This window comes from Prinia subflava, chromosome 18 (assembly GCF_021018805.1).
Source record: "Prinia subflava isolate CZ2003 ecotype Zambia chromosome 18, Cam_Psub_1.2, whole genome shotgun sequence".
NCBI lineage: Eukaryota > Metazoa > Chordata > Aves > Passeriformes > Cisticolidae > Prinia > Prinia subflava.
In genome coordinates, this window is record NC_086264.1 from 11895986 (window position 1) to 11921819 (window position 25834).

The 25834-nt window shown below is 36.7% G+C and overlaps 1 protein-coding gene across 4 annotated transcripts in view; it reads left to right on the forward strand.

Moving 5' to 3' along the window:
• Nucleotides 1-25834, forward strand: part of LRBA (LPS responsive beige-like anchor protein) — a 302351-nt gene that overhangs the window by 33818 nt on the left and 242699 nt on the right. For all 4 annotated transcript variants that reach the window (XM_063415460.1, XM_063415457.1, XM_063415458.1 and 1 more), the window contains exons 10-26: nucleotides 584-781; nucleotides 1739-1872; nucleotides 3085-3193; nucleotides 3303-3455; nucleotides 3957-4125; nucleotides 5515-5594; nucleotides 6116-6178; nucleotides 7944-8041; nucleotides 9348-9440; nucleotides 10221-10329; nucleotides 10881-10962; nucleotides 12556-12679; nucleotides 12933-13125; nucleotides 21127-22152; nucleotides 23007-23182; nucleotides 24660-24813; nucleotides 25399-25579. In XM_063415460.1, coding sequence (XP_063271530.1) covers nucleotides 584-781; nucleotides 1739-1872; nucleotides 3085-3193; nucleotides 3303-3455; nucleotides 3957-4125; nucleotides 5515-5594; nucleotides 6116-6178; nucleotides 7944-8041; nucleotides 9348-9440; nucleotides 10221-10329; nucleotides 10881-10962; nucleotides 12556-12679; nucleotides 12933-13125; nucleotides 21127-22152; nucleotides 23007-23182; nucleotides 24660-24813; nucleotides 25399-25579 — 3142 coding nt within the window. The remainder of the gene's footprint in view (nucleotides 1-583; nucleotides 782-1738; nucleotides 1873-3084; nucleotides 3194-3302; nucleotides 3456-3956; nucleotides 4126-5514; nucleotides 5595-6115; nucleotides 6179-7943; nucleotides 8042-9347; nucleotides 9441-10220; nucleotides 10330-10880; nucleotides 10963-12555; nucleotides 12680-12932; nucleotides 13126-21126; nucleotides 22153-23006; nucleotides 23183-24659; nucleotides 24814-25398; nucleotides 25580-25834) is intronic.

Consider the following 25834-nt stretch of genomic DNA (forward strand, 5'->3'; position numbering starts at 1 on the left):
CTCTGACTGGGTTCACTTTTTCATTGAGGCTGAAAACTTCAGATCAGTTATGATCTATTTGTTTTAAAAATGTAACTTTATAGTTGCTTGTGGCTTTTTTTAATGTGTGAAGTCAGTGCTGAGGATTAGTTTTGTTGCAGTGATTTATTATTTGTTTTGTCACTGCCTGAGGGGCACTAATTGAAGGCTGTTATTCCCCAGCAGCTGTACAAACACATGCTAAAGAGGATGGTTCCTTTTCTATCTGCTCCTCAATTATTAGTTCCTTCTGAGTGAGCATTGCTGACAGTCCTGCTGTTTCTGGGCTTCTTTTACATTACCCACCATCCTGGCAGTGACACTCTCCAGGGGCCAAAAAAAATTTTTGTCATTAAAAAAATGCCATTTTAATGCTGTAAAATTGGCTTTGAGTCTTATGAGTCTTTGGTTCTTATGAGAACCTTTCTTTATGAAATGCTGCTCGATTAAAGAAGCAATATTTCAATCTTTTTTTTTTGCAATAGTTCTTCTGATCTTTACCTTGATTGTGCTTAATCTAATTTTTTTTTCTCCTTTCCTTCCTCAACCCTGCTTCCCAATCCAGGGAACGTTCAAGTTCAAGGCAGAGAGTGATCTCTTCCTGGATGAACATCACAAATTGTTGCTGTATGATGGCAAACTCTCCAGTGCTATTGCATTTATGTACAATCCAAGGGCTACAGATGCACAGCTGTGTCTAGAGTCATCCCCTAAGGATAACCCTTCTATTTTTGTTCATTCACCACACGCCCTCATGCTGCAGGTAAATCAACATTTTCATAGATGTGGACGGTACAAATGATTTGTTTGAAAACCAAAAATCGAATTTTATAAGGATTTTGATATGGAATTGCGTATAGGTTGGGTTTTTTGGGGTTGGCCCTGCCCCTATTTTTTGAACTAAAAAGGATGCAAAGAAAAAAGAAATATTGTATGAATAAATTCAAAAACTGTGTTAGCTTTGAATAAAAATCGTTCTTCCTCACTTCTGACGTGTTCACTCCCCTACAGATGTTCTCTATCTCCCATCCTTTGTCCTGTTGATATGAAATCCTTTTCTCCCCTATGCTTTGAATGCTACTTTCTATGGGTTCACCTGAGGATCTACACTGCAGATCTGTATTTGAAAGTATCTGTATTTGAAAGTATCTGTATTTGAAAGTATCTGTATTTGAAAGTATCTGTATTTGAAAGTATCTGTATTTGAAAGTATCTGTATTTGAAAGTATCTGTATTTGAAAGTATCTGTATTTGAAAGTATCTGTATTTGAAAGTATCTGTATTTGAAAGTATCTGTATTTGAAAGTATCTGTATTTGAAAGTATCTGTATTTGAAAGTATCTGTATTTGAAAGTATCTGTATTTGAAAGTATCTGTATTTGAAAGTATCTGTATTTGAAAGTATCTGTATTTGAAAGTATCTGTATTTAAAAGTATCTGTATTTAAAAGTATCTGTATTTAAAAGTATCTGTATTTAAAAGTATCTGTATTTAAAAGTATCTGTATTTAAAAGTATCTGTATTTAAAAGTATCTGTATCTGAAGCAGTAGGTCAGACATACTGAGCATTCAGTGTGACTGTGGCAGCCAGTTTGTTCTTCTTGCTATTTCTTTTTATTTGCTAATAATACAGCTTTTATAGTGAAGAATTCAAAAGCTATTTTAACAAACTTTTAATCAGTTTTTGAAGGAGGTTATTTCTTGTTTTTTTCTTTGCCAGGATGTGAAAGCAGTGTTGACACACTCCATCCAAAGTGCCCTGCACTCCATTGGAGGAGTGCAGGTGCTTTTCCCTCTCTTTGCACAGTTGGATTACAGGCAATATTCCTCAGACCACATTGACACAACTGTTTGGTGAGTGCATGTCCTTGCTTTGTTCCTTTGAAGAAAAGGAAATTATTCCTTTATCAACTGCAGAGCAGTTTGCATTGTCTTGTGCAGCAGTGAATTATGTGTAACAACAAAAAGGTTACAGGCAGGGCCTCAAAGGGATGGACTTGTTTGCACCAAATGTTTTGTGAAAGCTCCTAGGGAATCAAAATGTACACATATTTTATAGTTGACAATTTTTCTATTTTCTGTAGCAGAATTATTGATAATTCTCTTGAGCTTATTCCTGTCATGGAGAAAATTCACTGGGGAAGGCTTCAAGAGACATTCTGGGGAGGGTGAATTTTTCAGCTACGTGAAGTCATTTCTTGGAACTTTTCTTTGGTTTGTTTTTTTAACTTCAGATTTCTGGAAGATACTGTTACTTTCTGTTGCTGTTAGGCTTTTCCTCTGGTTTGAGCTCTGTTTCAACCCCATCCAACTTCTGAACACCCAGACACAGAAGCTGGTGGAGCTCCAGAGCTCCTAAGATAAAGAGCAGCAGTAAAAGCCAAGGGATTGCTTCTTAGAATTCTGCTTTAATTTGCTCTGAATCATTGCATTTGCAGCTTCATGACTGTTTAAAGATGATCTGTGTCCATATTGTTGCTTAGAAGGGATGCTCACAATATTCCTTCAGCCCATCTCTTTGTGTCTGGGTGTCTCCTGAGCTGGCCCAGACTTGGGCATCTTTGTGATAAATCAGAGATTTGATGCAGTTGCAAATTGGCTCAGCAATAAAAAGGTTTTCATCTGATTAGTCTTGATCCACAGGCACCAGTGCCTTGACAGGAATATTCCCTCTGGCAGCAGCACAACAGCAAAGCTGTGTCTAGGAAAATACCTGCTTAATCTGAGAGATTAAGAAGTAGAATTCAAATTGTAACTGATCTTGCAGAAGTTTGTAGTTGAAACATGAAGCAGAGAGAAGTACAAACTTAACTGTTGCCTTTTTGCAAGGATTCAGAAGGATTTTGCTTTTGTGTGGTTATCTCAAAATCCAGAATTTCAAGTTAGAAAAGCATTAACAAAATCAAGATTTTGAAGCAAAGTTTCAAAATTTAGTCTTGCTTTTAGTTAAAAGTTCTGAATTGAACATTTACATAACATGTACCTCTGTGGGAGTGTTAATTTGGAAATCCTTCGTCTTGCTGTAACCCTTTAATGTGTTTTTCTTTACAAAACCATGTTTTCCAGTTCTACTTTACTGGCATTCATCATGGAGTTGTTGAAGAACTCTATTGCTATGCAAGAACAGATGCTTTCCTGTAAAGGCTTCCTTGTGATAGGACACAGCCTAGAAAAGGTAAAGCAAACCTTCCTTGATGTCTTACATTAATGCTGAAATTTTTTTTGAATGAAATACTTTTCCTAGACTCTTGCAGGGCTCTCCTTAAGCAGATTTTCTCTTGCAGTCTTCCAAAGCCCACGTCACCAGAGCTGTGCTGGAACTTTGCCTTGCCTTCTCCAAATACCTGAGCAATTTACACAACGGGGTGCCCCTGCTGAAGCAGCTGTGTGATCACGTTCTCCTGAACCCTGCCATATGGATTCATATCCCAGCACAGGTAAAATTGGTTATTTTACAATAAACAATCATTATTTTACGACAGAAATCATCCAGGAGTTGTCTTCAGGCTCTGCTTTTTACAGTTGTCAAGTTTTGCAGACTCCCTGGGTTTTCTGGGAGATGGGAAACGTGCAGAGTTTTGACTTTGGACCCAGACTGGGAAGGAATTTGGATGGGTTAGCTGGGAAAAACTCAGCAATTTTTGAAGAGGAAGTTATGTTGGTTGTTGGATTTTAAGTCTTGATATAGATCAAAAGTGAGTATTTTTATTTTGGTGAATCTCTCTCTCTCTGTTAATCACAACTCGCCAGCTGAAACCTTCTTACCAGCACTGTACAGTTTCAGAAATACAATGCAATTTTTAATCACTTTGCAGAGGTTTTAACACTAATCTATGCAGTGGAAATCTATTTTTTTAAGCCATTTTGCTAGATGAAATGTAAGAATTTAGTTGTGTGATGAGGTGTGCTGGTTTTTGCTTTCCTGGCTGGTGCTGCAGGTGCAGCTGACCCTGTACACTTACCTGTCCACCGAGTTCATTGCCACTGTGAACATTTATGGAGCAATCCGACGTGTTGGGACAGTTCTGCTGGTCATGCACACCCTCAAATATTATTACTGGGTGGTGAACCCTCAGGATCGCAGTGGGATAACCCCCAAGGGCATAGGTATGTACCTGGATATATTGATTTTTGTCTCACAATCTGATGTTTGTTTTAAAAAAGTTTTGTGTTCAGTGTTTAGAATGGAACTGTCAGTTCTTCAGAAATAATTACCCTTCTGTGAGGTGGGTTCCCTGTAACAGTGTGAGCAGTGTGATTTTGTCCTTGAAAGTTTTATTTTTGTCACAGCCTATAGGAAACTTTCTGTAAAAGTCATATCATCTGTGTGAAGTGATCAGAGGAATGGTAGGATGTTAGAACTGTGGAGCTGTGGTCCTTCTCTGTAATTTTGTAATTTTTGGAATTTCAGAGGGAGAGGCAGGTGATGGGAGAGAGTTTGGTGTTCTAGGAGTGAGTGCTCCCTAGATGTGTCTGAATTTCTGCCTCCAGCCTCTCAAAATGACCAGTTAGAGGGCTGTAAGGATTGTTTTGTGCTATTTTCCACCCTTTAAGAAGCAAAGCATGCATGTTTCCTCTTCTTTTTTTAGTCTCTCGTGGATTTACTTAGTTTTGTGAGTCTTTTATTGAGCCTGAGGCAAGTGGATGAGTAGGATAGTGTGAGTAATGCAGTTTAATGGCTTATTTTGACTAGGCTGCTTTATACTGAAAATAGCTGCTCTTAAAACAGATATGCCTGTGGGCCTGTACTTTATAAAACCAGTTTCATTTTCTAGATGGTTTGCTTTTCTGTGATGACTAAGATCATGAGAACTGTGACCCTGCAGGCAGATGTAAAAACTATCCCCCAAAATGTGTTTGCAACAGTTCGTTTGCTTTCTGTACCAAAGCTTTTACTTGACTTTGACACTTGGTTGCATCTGTTTTTTTAACCTTGCCTCTCCTGGGAACTACTGAGTGTTGGAGTATTTAAAATGGTTCTTTGAAAGTCTGTTTTACACAGAGATGGCAGAATGCAATCCTTTTTGACTTTGAGTTAACAAATTAAGTGTATCTTTCAAGGTACTCCTCATACATAGCATTGTAAGATTGATTTTTGTGTGTTTAATAATGTATAATGTGTATAATAATGACATGTAGCTCTTCGTTTGAGCTATGGCAGAACTTCTAAAAAACCTGTAAACTGCAAAAAAATTTGGAAAAAATTTGGAAATTTGGAAATTTGGAAATTCTGACATAAAGTTCTCCTATCAGTCTTATTCCTGGCGTGAAGTTGGTTCACAGCACTACAGGGAAATGTTAAATTCATCAGAATTTAGATGAAGCCTTAGTGGAACCTCACTGAGCAGACATTTTGCTAATAAAAAGGGATAAAACACTTAGAATTGTGCCTTCTTCACCCAGAAAAATGCCTTTTATTTTTCTTTTTGTGAAAATGCAGTCCATGCTAATAACAACTGTTAATTTATATTTTATATATCTACTTTTCTTTTGTAGATGGTCCACGGCCTACTCAGAAGGAGATTTTGTCCCTGCGAGCGTTTTTGTTGATGTTCATTAAGCAGCTAGTGATGAAGGTAGGACAGCTTTAATTATGGTAGGATATTTGAGTTTCTTTCATAAAGAAATGCCTAACGTGCTTTAAACATACTGGATTTTGTGATAATAAATAAAGAGAAAAGCTGCTGCTTTTTGTTGGGGCTCCTGCCATGGACAGCAGTGTTAAAGATGCATTTTTTTTCCCCTTTTAAGGTGTTTTTATCAGAAGTGAAGCTATCATTAGCTTAGAAATGTTCACCTTTGGGGAAATAAATATTTAATTTCTTAGTCTGGGTTTTTTTTGTTTTTTAACATGAACAGTATCTTGGTTTTATGCCTGTGTTGAAAATGTCTTAAACCATTTTTATGGCATTCAGTGGGTGCTTTTGGGGCAGGGAAGAAGCTACCTTGTAACTATGAACCTTTTAAACAATCAAGTGAAAGCAAATTTGTTGTGTGGTGCTTTCTTTGTGATATAAACATTTTTGTAACAATGCCTTTTTTAGAAACAGCATTTTATACCTGAAAGGTGATACTTAAAACCTGTTTGTTTTTAAAGGACTATGGAATAAAAGAAGATGAATTGCAGGCTATCCTCAATTACCTGCTCACTATCCACGAGGTAATTTTGAATTTGGGGGATGTGTTTATGAAGAGTGGAATACCAAAACGTTTGTGACATTTGTGACCACCAAATGTTGGAATAATTTCAAATATAACCTGCTTTATGCCACAAGATGGCTCTGCAGAGGAAGCAGCAGACATTGTCCAATTCTTTCCAGCAGTGTGCTGATATGTCAATATTCTTGCAGTGATTTAAGCACTATGTTCAATGTTAGATTGAAGTTCATTAAACCAGCAAGTCAAAATGGTTTCTTATGTTGTTCTACAAACCAATTTACCAAGCAGAAAAACAGATGGTGAGAGTGACTTGAAAAAAAAAAAAGTCAAAACCTTGTTTTAGGCCGCCTGAGTAATATTTTTTGGTTTGTTTTTCCTCTCCTTTTTATTTTGCTTCTTAAATAAAGCGATAAAATTGAAAACATGCCTTAAAAAAATAAAGATGTATGTTAATGGCATCTAAAAGAAGCATATAAACTTAATTGGGAGAAAATGTTGGTTACCACTGATACATCTGCATCTTCATATTTTAGCACCAGGAAAAGGCACTTTATGCCAGATGCAACATCAAAGACAAGGGAAATGGGGACATAAATCTAACTGATCTCATCTCTGTAAGGGTGCTTGAAATGGGGAAAATAAGGAATTAATTGAACTTCATTTCAAGCAGTATAGATTTTTTTTTTTTAATTTTGCTTACACCTATATTTTCCTTTTATTCTCTGTGCTGATTACTACTACTTGGTAGTACCACAGTCAAGCAATTCTATTTCATGTGGAGAAGTGAAAAATAAGACTCTTGATAACATCTAAGAGTGAACTAAAATAGCAGAAGCTTTATATAGCCTTTAGATGAGGATGTGATGTTTTAAATATCTTAGCAGTTTGCATACTCAAGTGTAAAAAATCCCACAATCTAACTGTGGATTCAGAAAAACATCAACAAAAAAGGGAAATTTAGCTTTCCCATATGGCTTAATAGTGATGGTGTCTGTAATGTCAGCTGAGAATATCAGGTGAGCAATTGATCAGGAGAATTTAAAATTGATTTTCTAATAGAGTATTTGTTCAAAATGCTCTAGAGTAAAGAATCAGAGTATTTGTTCAAAAGTGCTGGACAGTTTTATTTATGGGCTCTTTTTGTTTTAAAAATAAACTTTCATTTTAATACTAAGGAGTGTGGGAAAAGACAGTTGCATTTTGTTATTTTTAATTACAATGAACTTGGAACAAATTAATGAACTCTAGCTTAGAGTGCTCTAGACTAAAAGTATAGAAAACTTTCCTAAGCAGCTTGAATTACCCATTTAAAATACTGTCTGGGGCAGGTGGTAGTATTTTTTTCCTCATGGTTTGAACATTTCTGAGTAGAAACTTTTCATTAAACACCACCCTGTGCCCCAGGGAATGTGCAGCAGTTTATTTGTAGCTCCTGTGCAGGGAAGGATTGGGAAATGCAGATGCAAACAGAGGAGCACGTGTGGGGAAGGATTTAACATAGTCTAAATTTCCATTGCCTGTCAAATCCTTACATCCCAGACACTGATACATCACTTTTCACCCTAAACAATTAAATATATTTTTCATAATGTTTTCTCCTGCACTTGCCTTTTAGAGCTGTAGTTCTTCTGGCATTGGGTAAAATGATTTGGTCCTTAGTTTATTATTAATCTCCACCTACCTTTGGAATATTTTGGAGTGATTCTTTTAGCCACAGCAATGTTCTGGTGTATGTGCAGTGAATTAAAATCTGCTTTATCCAACAGGATGACAATCTGATGGATGTCCTGCAGTTGCTGGTTGCTCTGATGTCAGAGCATCCTGGATCTATGATCCCTGCATTTGACCAGAGGAATGGATTACAGTAAGTTGGGATTTTCTAAGTGGGAAAAAGTAAAAATAGTGTTTTAACCATGCTGTTGTTGCAGGAATAACCAAGAAATCTGCACATTTCTCATCAGGGTGTGTGTTGCAGTCATAGACTCCTCATCTTGGGAGATTTTTGGGTGCAGGTGTTCATTCTGCCAGGAGGTGCTGTTGGATTTATGATCAATGAGGTGTTTTTTTAATGTTTCCAGTGTTTTTTTAATGTTTCCAAGCTGTCAGTCACACTTGAACAGGGGGGATCCATTCCAGTCTCTGCCTTGATGTCTTCATCCACTGCTGCTCTGTCCTCAGCCCCCCATTCCTACAGATATTTGGAAGTGGACAGACAAAAAAAATTGATTCAAATGTCTTCTGATCCTTGTTAGTTTTCTTCCCTTGTCTTCTTCCCTGTGGGACTTTTCCAGAAAAATATTTTATTTATTTAAAAGTAGCTCTTCAGATGCTGTGCATTGTTTGCAATCTTTTTCCCAACAAACAGAAAAAAGTGTTTAACACAATCGTGAGAGAAAAGTAGAGGAAATAGCAAATTCTACTTGTACAAACAGAAAATCTGCTAGAGGAGTTAAGTTATGACTCTTATTTTGTATTGTGGCTCTCAGAGGGTGGTCATAATATTAAACTTTTCTAATTTAACAGGAACCTGCCTGAAATCAGTGGGGAAAAAATTGGTTCAGGCAAACAAATGTAAGAACAGTTCCTAGAAGAATTTAGGGAAGAGTACATAACATAACTATTGATGAGTGCTCAGTTAGGTATTGATAAGGTTTAAAAACCTGAAGTCCTTTGAACTCTTTGAAGCTTGCAGATCTAAAATGCCATGTTATAACATGGAATAGTTTTGGAAAGGCTCTCCAAAATTGGTTAAATGAGGTAGGTTTTTTTCCTTCCCCCTAGTGAAGTGATCCAAATTTCTTCAAAAACTTTATCATAACTTATTTATGGTAAAGCATAAGTACTGTGCCTCTGTTCCAATATGATTTCCTGGAACATTTGGAAATGAATATTTTCTTTTTCCAAAGACAGCTCAGTAGTCCATGGAGATAAGTTCAATCATATTTCACAGATTTAAAGATCTGTTGAATACTATGAACCACAATCCAACTAGAATCAGATAATGATGTGGCCCTAAGCTCTTGACTGTCTAAAAAGTGATGAAAGAAATTGGATGTAACTGATAAATACATTTAGATATCTTAAGTTTTTATGGGAGGTTTACAAGGACCAAAACCCTGCATTTATCACTGTTCACACTGACAGAAGAAAAATGTGTTTTCTCCATTTAGAGTTGTCTACAAGCTTTTAGCATCACAGAGTGAAGGCATCAGGGTGCAAGCTCTGAAAGTGATGGGCTATTTCTTAAAGCACCTTGCTCCAAAGTAAGTACTGATTTGGGTACTGATTTGGGTCTTAAAACTAAACCCTCCAAGAAGGGAAGGAGAAAATTGTGACACAGACATTGTATATGTTATTTTGGGTATAAATTATTGGGTGTATAGGGGAAAAAGCTGTATTGGAGGTTAATTTAATAGGCTGCACTCATCAGGAGCTGCTCTTCTTCACCAACCCTCAGTCTGTTTGTCACAGATGGATTTTTGGTGGGGTGGGATTGCTTGTTGCTGGCAGCTGCTGTCCAGGCATTTTCACTCCCTTATCAAGCTGATTAAATAGTTATTTAATACAGTGTGGCTGCTTTATAAAGTGAAATCCAACAATCCACACTTTTCCAGTGAAATCAGTAGCAAGAATTAGACTGGAGAGATGGAACCTCGTTGTCCTTAGAACTGGGTTTGACATGTCTCCAGTTGACTGTGACAGTAAATAACTCTTGAAACTGCTGTCCATGGTTGCATTTTTAGTGAAATTAGGGCAAAAGTGTCCTTTCCTTGGTGTTTATTAAGAAATCCCCCAGGCTGTGTTTCAGCTTTTTGGGCCCATGTGTTAGTGGAGCTCATTTATGGAAGGAAGGTGGATTTGTCCTTTCAGAATCTGAACTCTTTGCCCTTTTCCTTCACCAAAAGTGAAAGAATTAAAGAACAAACAAGAAAAATATCTTCCCAGTGATTTTATATTTCTCGAGACACATGTTTTAAACTTTTTTTTTTCCCCTAAAGCAAATGGAATGCCTAAGTTTATTTTCTCTTTCTCTACCATTTTAGGAGAAAAGCTGAAGTCATGCTTGGCCACGGATTGTTCTCTTTGTTGGCTGAAAGGCTGATGCTTCAGACAGGCTTATTCACCATGACCACATACAATGTCCTGTTTGAGGTAGTCACTGTAGTTAGCATCCAATCTTTCTAATTACTTGTAAGACATTGTTAGAAAATTGCTTACATATTTGTGCTGATATGTTCCAGATGACATTAAACCTTAGTGTGATGCAGCTGGGTGCTGCTTTTTTTTCTTCCCCCAAAGCTCACTAGTTTGGATTTACCCCCTCCTTAAAGTGGTTATGCTCAATTTTAGATAATTATGAATTATGAACAGTTCTAGATAATGAGTAACCTGTGTGTCTCAAGCAGATGCTCATGTAGATGTGGAATTTTATTATAGCAATGATCTTGTCTTGGCATAATTGCCTTGGTTATATTCACATTCATCTTCCAGTGTATTTTAAATAACAGTATGCACTTAAGAGAGAAATAAAAAAAAAATAAAGTAGCTTATAGACTTTTAGGAACAGGATGAAATAAATGATCAAGAAAGTTGCTGGGGATTTCTTGGGATGATTTTTATAATGATGATGTTTGTGCTGAATCCAACTATTTTTCAGTAAGCTCTCTTCATGTCCATTGATGTGGAATCTTCTTTCTTGCCAGATTCTGACTGAACAGATTTGCACTCAAGTAATCCACAAACAGCATCCTGACCCAGATTCAACAGTGAAGATACAAAATCCTCGTAAGAATAATTCACATTTTAAGTGCTATCTTAACAAAATTCTGCTTTAAAAGAACCCCACCAATGAAAAAATTACTAATTACATTTACCAGTCTTCTAATCTCAGTTTTACTTTTTTTTTCACTCTAAAAGACAGATAACTTGTATTTAGTTGGAGTTATTTACAAAGGATGTCTCTATAGCTCTTTGAAAGATATTTTATGTGTCTGTAGTTCATAACTCACCTTTTTTGCTGGTGCAGTCACGTTATGAAATGGTTTTTCAAGACTTGTATGCACAGGATACTTTGATTTAATACATGTTAAGGTTCCAGCAAAATTCTGAATGCATTATTTAGTGATGTCAGACTAAATTACCTGAAATGTGGAAACACCTTCCATCTTAAATTACATTCAGTATGACAATGCTGGATGGCAAATAGGAGAAATGTATCTGCTCACTGTTTTAACCAAAACTTTAGTGGAAATATCTTGATATGAAACTTTAAATGTCTTTTGAACTTAGACAAAATACTGCTCTCCTTTCCTGAATGATTTACATTAATAATGTGCAGTGTACATAGCACAATGGACTTACGATAGCTGTGGGAGTTAACTTTTTTCTGGAGAAATAACAGATTTTTCCCTTTTGGAGCTGCTTTGTCATTAAATTTCGGTCACATTTGCGGGTGTACTTCAGGGGGAAAGTGGGGGAAGAGAAAAGAAAGCAAAGCAGATCTGGAGGAAGGAAATCTGGTTGCATTATGCCATTTTCCTTCTGATAAATCTGTATGAAACAAAAGTTGTGAGCATATTTTGCTTTCTCCTAAGATTTTTGGAGCTGACAGTCGCTGCTGTGGCTCTGTAGTCTGTATATTCCACAGACTATACATACAGTCTGTATATCTGACCTTTTTTAGATCATTACTATTATCAAATAAGAAATTTCTCTTTAAAGAAGTTGTAAAAGATGAACTGCAGCTATCACAGTGACTGTGTTGGAATTAGACCCTAATTCATTTACAAAGTTGACTTCTTTTAAAGTAACAAGTCCCACTGCTTCAAAAAGTGGGATGTACCCTCAATTTTGACCTCCTAAAAATATAAAAAACGTTGTGATCGTAAGAGATAAAATTTTATATTAGGAAGGTTTTTTTGATAACAGAAACTGTTAAGTTTAATTGGAAGTTGGCCACATTCTTTGAAAATTCAGTATTATTAAGGTAGAGCAAAATCTCATAAGGTAGAGAGCATTTTCCTCATACATTGGTTTTCTAAAGGATGCTTTTTAATGTGAACCTCATGTAAAAATGGTTCTGACAGGTTCTGATAGCTTATCAATTATCATGCATTAATATTTGTGTTGCTTAAACTTGGTAATTCACTGAATTCTATTTTCTTTAGAGGCCTGCAAGGTGGGTGACTAAGTTTGAAGAGTGTTGGAAGAAGGGATTTGTTTAACTTAAACCTTCTTCTCCAATAGAGATGTGCTTTTCCTCAGCATAAAACTTCTTTACGTGGTGTCACTTTCCTTGTACAAACACTGTTGAAAGAGGCCTCGTGTTTTATGCTGTGCCTGGTCCTAATATTTTGTTACTCATGAACTGTTTTCCAGAGATTTTGAAGGTTATTGCAGTCCTGATCCGGAATTCTCCACAGTGCCCAGAAACTCTGGAGGTCCGGCGAGCTTTCCTCTCGGATATGATTAAACTCTTTAATAACAGCAGAGAAAACAGGAGGTAACACGGCTTGTTCTATGCACAAGTAAATAAATAAAATAAAATTATATAAAATAAATAACAAGGTCTCCTAGTAAATTAAACTCATGGGGGAAGATGCAGCTTCATTGCTGTTTCAGCAAAGTCTTCAGTATGAAAAATTAGAGATGTTTGCGTGTAGCAATTTTTTAAAATGTGTTGAATCCTTGATTTAGCTGTTATATATAAGATATATTTTAAAATATGATTGAATAGCATGCTGTGTGTTTTGCAGGAGTTTGTTGCAGTGCTCTGTGTGGCAGGAGTGGATGCTGTCCCTTTGTTGCTTTAACCCAAAGACCTCAGAGGAGCAGAAGATAACTGAGATGGTTTACACCATATTTCGGATTTTGCTGTACCATGCAATAAAATACGAGTGGGGTGGCTGGCGTGTGTGGGTGGATACGCTGTCAATCACACACTCAAAGGTGAGATTCATCAAATTGCAGGAGAATTTCTGAAAAATTGTGGTGCTGGTCTTGGTTTTTAGTAACAGCAGGAACACAAGGTGGCGCAGCGTAGCTACTCATCAACAAAAACACCTTTTAGTAACATCAAAACGAGTAAAAAGCAAAGAAATCCAAGTTAAGGCAGATGCTTCAGCTGATAAACTGCCATGGAATATTGAGAGTGCAAATCCTTGCAGTGTGAATGAGACTCTTACCCTTGGTTATTGTTCTGTCTGAATTTTGTTGTTGTTACAACCAGAGTCGCATCATAAAAGTTATTCATGGTTCTCTGAATAAGGAACAGTTGTACAAAAGGTGTTTTATACTGCTTTATTCTCAACAAAAGAGTGAGGCCAGTGTGGGGCTCAGAATTATTCTGATTGTCAGAATACATACTTATGATTAATTCATAATTAAATCATAAATTACCTATATCTAAATGTGTACAACTCAGCAGTGTGGAAAGGAGGTCTGTGAATCCAAAAGATCACTTGATGATACAAAAGAATTGTTGCCATTGCTGAGATCTTGGATTTTGAATGAATTTTTGTCTTGAGAAAGGTCAATCTCTGCAGACAGCAAGAATTTTGTTATTTTGCAGCTCTGTTGCATGGAGAGGGTGATGGTGGATACTTGGGCTGTGGGGAGACAATTTAATAAATCTGTGTAATAAAAATGGGTGAAATAACTTCATTAAACAGTCACTTAGCTAAGTGGAATTCCAATGAAAAGCACCCAGGGCCACATTTTACCCCTCCCAGAGATCCCATTTAAGGTGTTGGACCACTCTTAATGTTCTTTTTTGTCAGCTTTGCAGTCTTCAAAAACCAATTTCCTCTTTTTGCCCCAAGATGCAGAGGGTGTGGGTGAATTGCACAATGAAGTAGCCAGAGTGAAGATCCCTAATGTGCTTTTAGAGAAAACTGGCATTATTTAGCATCTGTGTGATTGCTGGAATTGTTTCTGGGGAAAGATGGAGGGGTAAAAAAACAAATATCACCTTTCTAACTCTTACTCAGAGCTTTGGTGTCTTGAACTTAGAAATTAGCTAGCACATTATCTTATAATCTGTAGTTCTAGACTCCTTTTGTAAGATAATGTAATGTCAGAAGTGTTGTTTAAACAGCATCTGTGTCAGAAAGGTTATATGGATTTTTGGTCATTCTCTTCGGTGACTTAATGTGGCTAATCCTAGAGAATTCTAGTTCCTAGAGAAAAAACCCAAAATTTTATTGTGATGCCACGGCCAAATGTCAAGAGCAAAACCCTGCAGTTTTAGAAAATACCAAATAATAGATATAAATAATGTTGGTGTGGTTTATTAATTTGTATTTTAAAGGCTGTATGTTTTTGTGGAAGGCCATAGTGAATGAGAGGATGACCTACTTCAATCGTGTTTCTCATTTTTGGTTCCTGTGCTGTGACAGGGAGGTGTCCTTGCTCGTAGGAGTAACTCCCTGGGAGTTTTAAAAGTCTAACTTTGTTGACTTTCTGGTCAATATAAAATATCTGTCTGTTCTTTCTTCTTTCTTCAGAAGAAGTTGAATGATGGCAAGTTTGAAAATGTGTGTGAGTGTGGGCAGAGTGTGGTGGTGGAATACTGAAGGGCTCATAAAGAAATTCAGTTTGTTGGGACATCAGTACTAATACTACTTCCAGAAGCCAAAATGAGAATATTTAAACAGCAAAAGCAGCCAGAAACTACCTTCACAATGTTGATTTTACCTTTATTATGCACTTCAGAGCTGCCTGTTAATTACATAAACATATATTAGGATAAATCGCAAAAAGGCTCTTGAAAAATGTCCTTATAAATAGCTAATTGTAATGATTTTTTAATCCTGCTAATTTTACTTATTTTAAATAGTCTTGTATCCTGTTACACCACTACTGAGATTCATAGAGCTTCACACATAACCTGGTGCAGGCATAATTCAGTGGGCAAATTGTTCGATGCTAAGTGCATCTCAGATATTTTTGATTTCTAGCATGCTTTCAGAGTAATGTGGGAATGATGGCAACAAAAATATTTCCTTAGCATTGCTAAGAGAATAACCAATTTGGGTTTTTCCTATTCCATCTCTAATTGTATTGGGTTACTGCTTATTTTTCCTTTTTACAGCCCTCCGTGCCATTGGTGCCATTAATTTATAACACCATTCTATGATAAAGAACCAGCACATAAAGGAGCAGTGTTACAGAATTGGATAGGTTTTGCAGAGCTACACATCAAGATACATGCAGCTGCTATAAAAAGCCAAAGAAACTCAATTGCAATTTTATTGTCCAGTTTGATAGATTTCCTGCCACCTTTGTAGCAGGGAAGTTGTTTGTCACTGTAACCCTCTGCTCCAGCAGCTGCACGGGCTTTCAGAGGCTGCAGTGGCTTTTCCAGCATAATTGCACTGCACTGCTTTCCCTGCACTCAGAATTTAGGTGTGTGCAACCTTTAAAAGCCAAATTTCTTAAAATATCTTAATTTCTTAAATTTCTTAAAATTAATTTCTTAAATTATTAATTTCTTAAATTCTTAAATTCTTAATTTCTTAAATTCTATTAATTTCTTAAATTCTTTTATTCTTAATTTCTTAAATTTCTTAAAATTAATTTCTTAATTTCTTAAAATTTCTTAGTATTACTCACGGATTTTGTTAATTTCCCTAATATTTTTCGATGCTTTTGAAATATTTTTGATGCTTTTTGATATTGAACCATCATATACAAAGGTGTTTAATCTGTTGCTTCTACTTCAATGAAAATATTATTGGAAAAATATTATTTGAAAAATCAAGTCACAGCTCCAGTTTGTTCTGACTGGCCAGTGTGGAATTTATGAAAGCATCCAAGAACTTGTGTTTTTTAAACATTGCAACCTTAGCAATGTTTAAAAAGCTTTAGATTTTATCTGTCTAGTCCTGTTGCTTTTTCCAAAGGACCAGTGATGTGAGGGTTAATGATAGGAAACAAGTAAAGAATGGTGGACAATTCCCTTTTTAACCTTTCAGCTTCCCCAAGTTTTAAAAGAATAAAATCATTTACACAATATAATGCACTCCTAAATTATCTGAATGTTTTAAACTGCTGGCAGGACTAACATCTGCTTATTTCAGGCCCTTAAATATATTTTACTGCTTAAAAGTTGATTCATGTTACCTTTCTGTTAAAGAAAATATATCCAGGTGGAGAATGATTTTTATTTTTCATTTTTAGTAGCTCAAGGAATTTTCAGTGGGTAAGACTCAGATTTTAATATGTGTAAGGTGCAGTTGTGTTGCTGTTTAAGTGGAAAAAATTTTAATCACTGATCTGAATGAGAAGTATAATCTTAAAATGTTAATAGTGGGACCTTACAGTACAGTGTATTTCTAACTAATTGTCAGTTTTCAGTCTAAAGTACAGTTGTAATAAACATTGTGAGTGTTAAGTAAATTTGTATATTCTTTTGTGCCCTGCTTGTTTAATTTAAGGGGGTGGAAAAAAACCCCCAGGGCATTTATATGTGCTGTGTTTGCCAGGTTTTCATCAGTGTCTGATGAGGGAAAACTGGCAAAAGCTGCAGAGATTGGGTGCTGCAGGAGTTAATCTATGGTGACAATTAAACTAATTTGGAGAGAAGTGAAGGTGAAGGAAGGTAGGAAGGTGAGAGGCCATTGGGATCTGGAGTCCAAATCCTGCTGGCATCCAGGATTTGCTTGGGATGGCTTTGTCTGGTTTTTATCCCCTGGCTCCCCCAGCAGAGATCTTCAGCTCCAGGGAGTTCTGAAGGCTTCAGGAGTTCTTCAGTCCTCTGAAATTCTTTTTACTGCCGTGAGGAGAGGCAGAGGAACCTGGCCCAGAGGTCATTGCAGCACTGCAGGATTTTGGGTTTCACTTGTGCCATGCCCAATATGTCAATGAAGCTGGGAGTACTCTTGAAATTATTCAATATCACCTTCATTTTAGTGGTGTAAATGGTTATTTTTAATAAATATGACTTATTCTAGGTGGAAATGATTCTCAGCTTGTCACCTGAGTTGTGGATGCTAACATTTGGCTAAACCAAACTGAAAGAAATGGGGATAGAATAGAAGGGAGCAAGAGAAACTGGGAATTTATAAAGGAGGCAAAAACATTTCTAAAGCTGCAGAGACACCTTAAAAGAAGAGTGTAATAGAGATTTGCTGCTGAGTGCCAGAGCTTTCAGAAAGAAGAATTATGGAAACATTTGCAGTGGAGAGAGCTGCAGCATAAAGAAGCAAGTAGCTCTGAAATAGTCCTAAGTAAAGAAGACTTGAGGAGAGAGAGGATTCTCATCTCTGACTTGATATAAAAATCATTGGAAGATGAGAGCTGTGTCTGCAGCCTCAAGAATTGTTAGTGGTTTCCTTTGCTGTTGCTGCAAAGGAAATTGAAATTGAATTTGAATTTGAAGCAATCCTGCTCCAGAATTGCAGCTCCCTCTGTCCACGTTGTGGGGCCTGGATTGGCTCTCCTGGCTCTTATTTGAATTTATGGATGTGGAGTCTTTGCTGCAGGGCTGCCAAAATCCGTGGAAATGCTGGAAAAGGAAAAGTGAGCACTGCACAAGACCTGTGGCATTGCAGCAGTGGGGTGAGAAACACTGGATTCAGTTACAGAATAGTTTTGTTAATAGCTAAATATCAAATGTTGTGTAAAAAACAGGGTTTGGCAGGCCCTTGAACTGTCAAGGAATGGTGGCAGGGGTTGAGACAGTGAGAAAATCCATGAAATTGAGGTGATTGTGTGTGTGCTCATGCCTTCAATGTAAACTCATTAAAAGCAATAATTTCCTTAGTGAAAATGAGCTAATACACGTTCGGTGTGCAGTTTGAATTTATTGTTGTAAGATGATGTAACAGTAAGCTCCACCCTGACTTGATTTGAAGTAAAATGCTGCTGACATATGTAAAATTCTCCCTCAGATAAGCAGGCTTTTATGAATTACATTTACTAGTACTTTTTATTCTAGAATTTATTTTTTTTTCTCAAGATGAGTGAAAAAAAAAAAAGCAGAACTTTTGCTACTTGGGTGAAAATGCAGGATACAAGAATATGAAACCATCTTGGAACAGTGGTTTCCCCCCACCTCCTGTTTCTGGTGGAAGTTTAGACTCCTAGAAACCTCCCAAATATCCTGCAAAATAGATTTTAACTTGCTTTTCTTAACTTTCTTCTGTGAACCACTCAGAAATAGCCCAGAGACTCTTCAAGTCAGTGAGTCACAGACTAACTGTTAGTAGAGAAGTGGAGAAAGCAGGTCAATAAAATCCTAGTTAAAATTTAAAAAGTAGTGATGCTTTTTGGCATTATGAGGAGTTAATTCATTTATTATGAAGAGTTTATTTAAAGCAGCACAGGAGCTGGTTTGCACCAAGAAAAAAACTAAAATAAAACAGCAATATATATAATTGTCTGACCTGTCTGGCAAGGGATTCCCTTTCTCTCTCTACTCCATGAAATTGGCCACCTAAAAATAGAAAAAAAGGCCAAAATCTCAACATATCGTTCAAATATTTTCCCTGTGTTCTTTAATGCAAATGTCTATCATCTTACCCTTTCTCATTGCTGTATGCTAATTTTTCTCCTTGGCAATTAGTAAGTGTTGGATGTCAAATTAAGTTGAAATTAATGGCAGAGGCAAATGTTGCAGTTATTAGCTCACAAGTGTCTTCAACTGGGAGTGTGGAGAGATGCATTCCAAGCATTGCAGACAGCTATGGATTAACCATCAAATGATGGTGAAGATTAATGATTGGCCTTTTAGCTCACTAATTTAGAACAATTTCTGCTAATTAATTTTGTATTATCAGCTTTACAGTTGCAAATGCCTTAAGGAAAGTAAAAAAATCACTTGTGTACATTTAAGGTACAGGTAGCAGTTGTCTTGTAAATTGTTGTGTGCTTGCAGATCCCAATGTTTAGTCTTTAATATCTTTATATATCTCTGCAATTCCTTTTAGTAATCATAATTTCTACTTCATTTTGTATTTTTGTTAACGCACTGATTTTGTTAACTTTAGGTGTTCTGTTTTTTTTCTGTAGTTTGGCTTTGTGTATTTGTGTGCTTCATAAAAGCACATCATGCAATAGAAGAATTCCTCCATCATTGTACCACAATGGTTTTCCTGTCAAAAGTTACAGATTAATATAATTATCAAAAGTGTTTATACAGCCTTTGGACTGAAATTTCTATCCTTTTGTTGTATAAGAAATCCCTGGATTAAAATGGATCTTAGAAAAATACTGCTTCATGTGGTCTCTCTAATTCTGTGCCTTGGTATTTTAATTTGAGTTTTATTTGAAGGACAGTATTTAATATATTGTAACATGAATTCTTGTTGATGTTTATGGTCAAACATTTCAATAGGAATTGCTATCCTGATTAAATGGATTTAAAAAAATTGTGATTAGACCTAAAATAGCAGCTTGGCTTAATCATGTTCTGGAAAACAAGTGGAAAGTGCACTGATGTATTTTGTGTTGCCTTTGACATTGTGGTTGTGGTACAATTCAGGAAGTATTTCCAAAGTTCTTTTTAACAAAATCCTAGAATCACATAATTTATGGGTCTATTTTGACAGATGGATGAAGTTTCTATCATTTGTAATCATTCACACTTTTTTTTGTACATAACTGAATAAAAACTAGTATGTGAAGACTTTTTTTTTTAAGCAAGCAGAGTGAGATATCCCAGTTCTGCTTCCAGACACTAAATATTCAATTAAATCTTGAATGAATAATATGCTTCAGGTCATGTTAAAATAGTGCAGTGCTTTAATATACTTGATTGATGGAGAAAATGCTGTGTTAAAAAGCCAACATTGACATCAGAACCTGCCAAAAATGCTTTTTAGCTTTGTTCTTTCTTTGCTTATCTCTGATTTAACTGTAATTTCTAGTATCTTTTTAATCTGACAAAATATTTTTTGACATCTCTGTGTCATCTTAAGGGAAAATATTCCTACTGCTTAATCATCACTTTGCATACAATGTACACTGAATTTTTAGATCACATCCAAATGAATGAGCTGAGTATGTAAAAGAATAAGGAAATTTGTGTTTGTGTATTTAGTGGAATGCACTGCTCTGCTTTGCCTGTGGAAAATGTTTGATACAGAAAATGATTTAAAAACCCCCTCAGGTGGAGCTTATGTTGGGAAAATTTTGAGAACTGAGCTTACAGATAAATAAACACTTGTGTTATGGACTATAAATCTAAATTCTAAATGGAAAGGTATGGATAAACTAAACTGAATAACAGTGTAATAAAAAGTTAGTCTAGTGATATTTTATTTTTTACAACACAGCTATTTATTTGGGCAAATGAGTTTTATTAGGGCGTATATAAAAATTTTTCTATCTTTTTTTTTAATCCCTAGAAACAACAATATTATTGTCAGCTGAGGAACAGAGAAGTCTTTTAACTTTAATCAGTTTTTGTGGCTTTTCTCAGGCTGAGATGGGGCAAATAGCACTCACCAGAGGAAATTTTAGGTATTTTGGGGATCCACAGGATTTTGGCTTTGTTGGGTTCTTCTCTTTGCTCTGGCTTTGTGAGATTGTACTATTTAGTGTAAAATTTCCATGAATCTTTGTGCATTTTTGAGCATACTGAAGGTGCTAAAAAGAAAGCTCTGCTACTTGTCACAGCTTCTCCCTTCACAAAAAAATTGAGGTTTTCAAATCTAGTAATTCTGTGGGTCTTATACTCAGGATGTCCTTTGGATCAGTCTAGTTAGGGGTTTATTGACACTGACTTTGTTTTTTACTTTCTTTTAGCCAGGAAAAACGGGTACATGTAAGAAAAACCTGCTCTCAGTTGAAGTGGTATCTTATGTGCAGGTTTTTTTATGAAAAGGACAGTATGCAATATAAATTTGTGATTTGAGCATTGATTTTGGTGGGGTTTTTTTGGTTTTTTTTTAAGAAAACAGTCACTAACAGACAGTATTTAATGTCCTTTGAACTCTGTTCTTTCAGGTAACTTTTGAGATGCACAAAGAGAGTCTTTCCCAAATGTACAAGGAGTACCAAGGGAAGGGAGGTGAAGGGAGTGGAGCACATTCTTCAACTCCAATCAGAACAATCTCTGGGATTAGCAGGGAAGCTGAAACCAAGGGAAAACAACAGTCTTTGGAGTTAAAAGAAAATACTGCTTCTCCTTCTTGCATTACTGATGGTGATACAGAGAGAACAGAAAAAAAAGAGAAAGAAAACTCATCAGATTGTGGCCAACAAACTCCTTCAGTGTCTGATCACAAGGAGGAATTAGAGGGGGAGGATATGGGTGCTACACAGGATTTGAAAGCTCTGCCTGGTGTGGAATTCCCTCCAGAAGCAGAACCAGGGAAGCCCAGCGTGTCAGAAATCAGCAGTGGGATAGCTGAAGCTATTGAAGATTCTGGCAAAGCTGTTGAGCTTGTGGAGGAAACAGTTGCTGTCACTGCTGCTTCTTTAGCCATGCAAACTCCCGTGGAAGGAGAAAGTCCCACGAGTCCAGAAAGGCTGGAAAAATCAGCATTAGAGGTGGAAGATGAAGATGATTTTGTGGATTTGAAAGATGAAAGCAGTTTGGCTTTACCTTCAGAAGAGCTTGCAGAAAGGAACAAGGAGTGTGGCTCTGATGACAGCAAAGTGACAAAGCAGGAGGAAACAACAGAGGAGCAACAACCTGAAACTGGGATTTCACCATCTGAGGGTGCTGGAGGTGTGGATGAGAAGGAACAAAAAGTGACTTTGCCAGAGACAGTGAGTTCTGCCGTTCCAGAAGCAGCAACTCAGCAGGATTCAGCAGGGAAAAAGAAGCTGAAGGAAGGAAATGTAGTTACCAGTGAAACCAAAACAACTGTGGAAAATGCAAATGTGCACGTGGCAGAGCCTGCTGGAGCCCCTGACAAAAGAATTGCCAAGCTCGACGTTTCCAGTGTTGCATCAGACACAGAAAGGCTGGAGCTGAAATCTAACACGTGTCTGGAAGCACCTCTGCCCCCCAGATCCATGTCTGAGGTAAATTCTACCCATCCTTTATCCATCTAGCTTAAAATTAAAAGGAAGGGATTTTTAGTGAATTTTTTGAGAAAACATACCTAAACTTTCTAGGGATTTATGTGTGTGATTTTTGTGAGTTATCTATAAAAGACTTTCAACCCTGGGTAGAAATAGCCATTATTCTTATTAGTTTGCTTACTGAGATGTTTCCATGATTTTTGTACATCTACATATGAATGCTGATATAAACTGAGTATTTGGCTAGATGACAACTTCATAAAAAGTTATTTTAAATGATAAAAATTGATAGTTCGTTGCTACATTGTGTCATCCTACCTTTTTTGTACAAGTATGAATTAAGACTGGGATTCTCTTGTGTGCTGCAGTGCTCTAGCCCTCTAGTCTTTAGCTTTTAGTCATTAAAATCCATTTAGTCAGTTTTTAATGACTAAAAAAAATCCAGTTTAATGACTATTAAGTTTAAATCCAGTTTTTAATGACTAAATAGTCATATCTCTGAGTGCTTCCCTTCTGCAGAGATACCTGCTAATCGATGCTCTCCAATCCGCACCATTCTTCCTTAAAGGAGGAAAACCACTGCCTACAGCAACTTATTTTCCCCCCCTGGTAAGGTTGGGTGGCTTGTGGATACCTAGACTGGCAGGAGGGGTAGTGCAGCTGTAGCCTAGTTTGTAGTTTTGATATATCCATTAAATGGCTTTTGTGTAATAGCTTTAGCTTTGGAACCACAGTCCAGATTTGTTAAATATGTAAAATTTCACATCTACGAAATGCACTGCAGTGTGTACCGTGGGAATAAATAACCAGAGAGGGGTTTGTGTTCTGTTTTCTGTCTGTTCTGTTTACCCCAGCCCTCGAGGCTGCAGGTGTCCCCAGGGCAGGAGGTGGCTGTCCCCTCGGAGGGGCAGAGGAGGGACGCCAGGCCGGCCGTGTTCCGCATCCCCGAGTTCCGCTGGTCGCCCATGCACCAGCGCCTGCTCACGGACCTGCTCTTCTCCATAGAGACAGACATCCAGATGTGGAGAAGGTACGTCCTCTGCCACACTGGTTTGGAAGACTTTTCCAAGCTTTCTGTGATGTTCTTCATATTAGAGTCTGAAATTTTACTTTTTCACACTTTCTACTATAAACAATGGCCGTGTTTTGCTTTCATTGTTTGCTGCTTTCATTGTTTACACATTTCCAGGTGGGAGGAGAAAGTTAATTGACAATTAGCTTGACCAATGTGGATTGAGAGGTGGAATTCCATCCTCCAATCCACAGGCCCCATAGGAAATGTATAAAACTGAATTTTGTAAATAAACTCATCCCCATTTTCCTGCTTTGCTCTCCAGTGTGTCCTCGTGTGGTTCTTTCCGTGTCCTCTGTGACACATCCTCTGCTTGGAATGATCCAGCCTGGCTCCAATCAGAAGGGACTTGTTGACTTAGACCCATGGATATCTGGTGTTTTACTCATTATTCAATAGCCTGGCTTATTTTTTTATTATTATTTTTATTTGTGACCTACACCAAATTATTCTCAGGTTTTTTTTAAAGACTCTTTACAGACATAAATGTGTGTTTGTTCAGGGCCTGCACACTCAGATTGGGACTGAAATCCTGGCTGCATGTAAGTCAGTTGATTTTTATTCAGCCAAGATTTTAATTTTCTTAATGTATTTAAGGGCCTGTGTCTTCTATTCTTATCCAAGTGTGGATAAGAACAAAAATATATCCAAACCAGGATTTCTTCTTTCTGCATTGACACTGAGTTGCTGCTTTGACAGGGTTCTGTGAACCCAGAGATGTGAATTTGAAGCTTAACTTCTAACAGGGATCTGGAATGTAATCATGGAGATCTTTGAAAACAGCAATAATTCTGTGATTTAATTTTAAGCTTTAATAACTGAATGAGGAGTGTGCATTGCTAGCTTGTGGTAGTGAGTGTTGAATTTAAATGGAACTGTGTAGCTGTACTGATCTGATAAAAAGGAATGCCAGGATGGAGAAATAGAGTAGTTAAGTGATTCAAACAATTTAAACTGAGGTGAATTTTTGTCTGACTATGATTTTTAGGATATGTTTAAGTTAACCTGTCAGGACATCATCATATGTAGCTAAAATACATTTCTATTTTAGCCTCTGTTTTGGAAAGTTTTTGTCCAAGTTTTTGTGCTTTGTTGATTTTTAATTTCTCTGAGAAATCCTTAACATTTACTTTAGTTTTCTAATGATTTAAATTCAAATCTAGTTCATTGTTCCAGGAGACTTGATTCTGTTTCCTGGTACAGTGACTTTTGCTAGCAAGCACAGAGCAGCCTATAAAGTATCTTTATACAAATAAGGATTAGCAATCATCTCTGTGTTTTTAGCAACCTGTGATATTTTACTATTTATGAACAGAAAGGAAATGTAGATTTAGGTGTAAATTGAGATATATCACTTGATCCTTACAGTCAAAATCCCCTCAAAACTCTATTCTGAATGTCTTTTTTTGGTTTTTTTTTTTTAATTTTTGGACAGCCACTCTACCAAGACTGTGATGGACTTTGTGAACAGCAGTGACAACGTGGTGTTTGTGCACAACACCGTCCACCTCATCTCCCAAGTGATGGACAACATGATCATGGCCTGTGGTGGCATCTTGCCCTTGCTTTCTGCTGCCACATCTGCCACTGTAAGAAATTCCATTTTTAGCTGAAATTTCCTCACTTGTGGGAGGATGCTTTTCTTTCTGGAGTGTATTAATTATTATAAATGTCTTTTTGGGAAATGGGAAATGCATGTGGGGTGTTTCCACAGGCATCTCTTTCCTCATTTTGCTGCCTTCACCCTTTCCCTAAGATAAATTGGGTGCTTGCCTTCTTTGCCTGAAGACATAAAAAAGAGTTTCCTGCTTTTGTTGCCCCACAGTGGTCTGGAATGGGCTTAAATCCCAATACTAATGATTGTTCCTAAACAATGAGTAATTATTACTTATGAATGTGACTGACAGTGGACTTCCAGCACACATTTTTCTTCATTTAGCATGCAGGAATATTATCCTTGTGAAGAAGTAAATGTTGCTTTCTATTTTATCCTTGTGAAGAAGTAAATGTTGCTTTCTATTTTATCCTTGTGAAGAAGTAAATGTTGCTTTCTGTTTTATCCTTGTGAAGAAGTAAATGTTGCTTTCTGTTTTATCCTTGTGAAGAAGTAAATGTTGCTTTCTATTTTATCCTTGTGAAGAATTAAATGTTGTTTTCAATTTTTCCCTGTGTAGCACGAATTGGAGAATATTGAGCCAACTCAAGGACTTTCAGTAGAAGCATCTTTAACATTTCTCCAGAGATTAATCAACCTTGTGGATGTGCTAATTTTTGCAAGCTCTCTTGGTTTCACTGAAATTGAGTCTGAGAAAAATATGTCATCTGGAGGAATTCTGCGACAATGTCTTCGTCTGGGTAAGCAAATGAGACCAATTAATGAGCACAGGAGCTTGCACTTACTAAATAGTTAGCAGCTGTTAGCTTTATTTCTTTTTCCTGTCCATTTTTTGGTTAAATCAAGATTAAATGTAGTCAAATATTAGGATCTTTCACAGTTTTACTGTATTCTGCAATCCATATATATATATATATATATATATTCCTCTCTGAAAGTTTAAATAATATAAATTAAGTTTGGTAGCCTGTTTTCATTTTATCCATGAGGATATT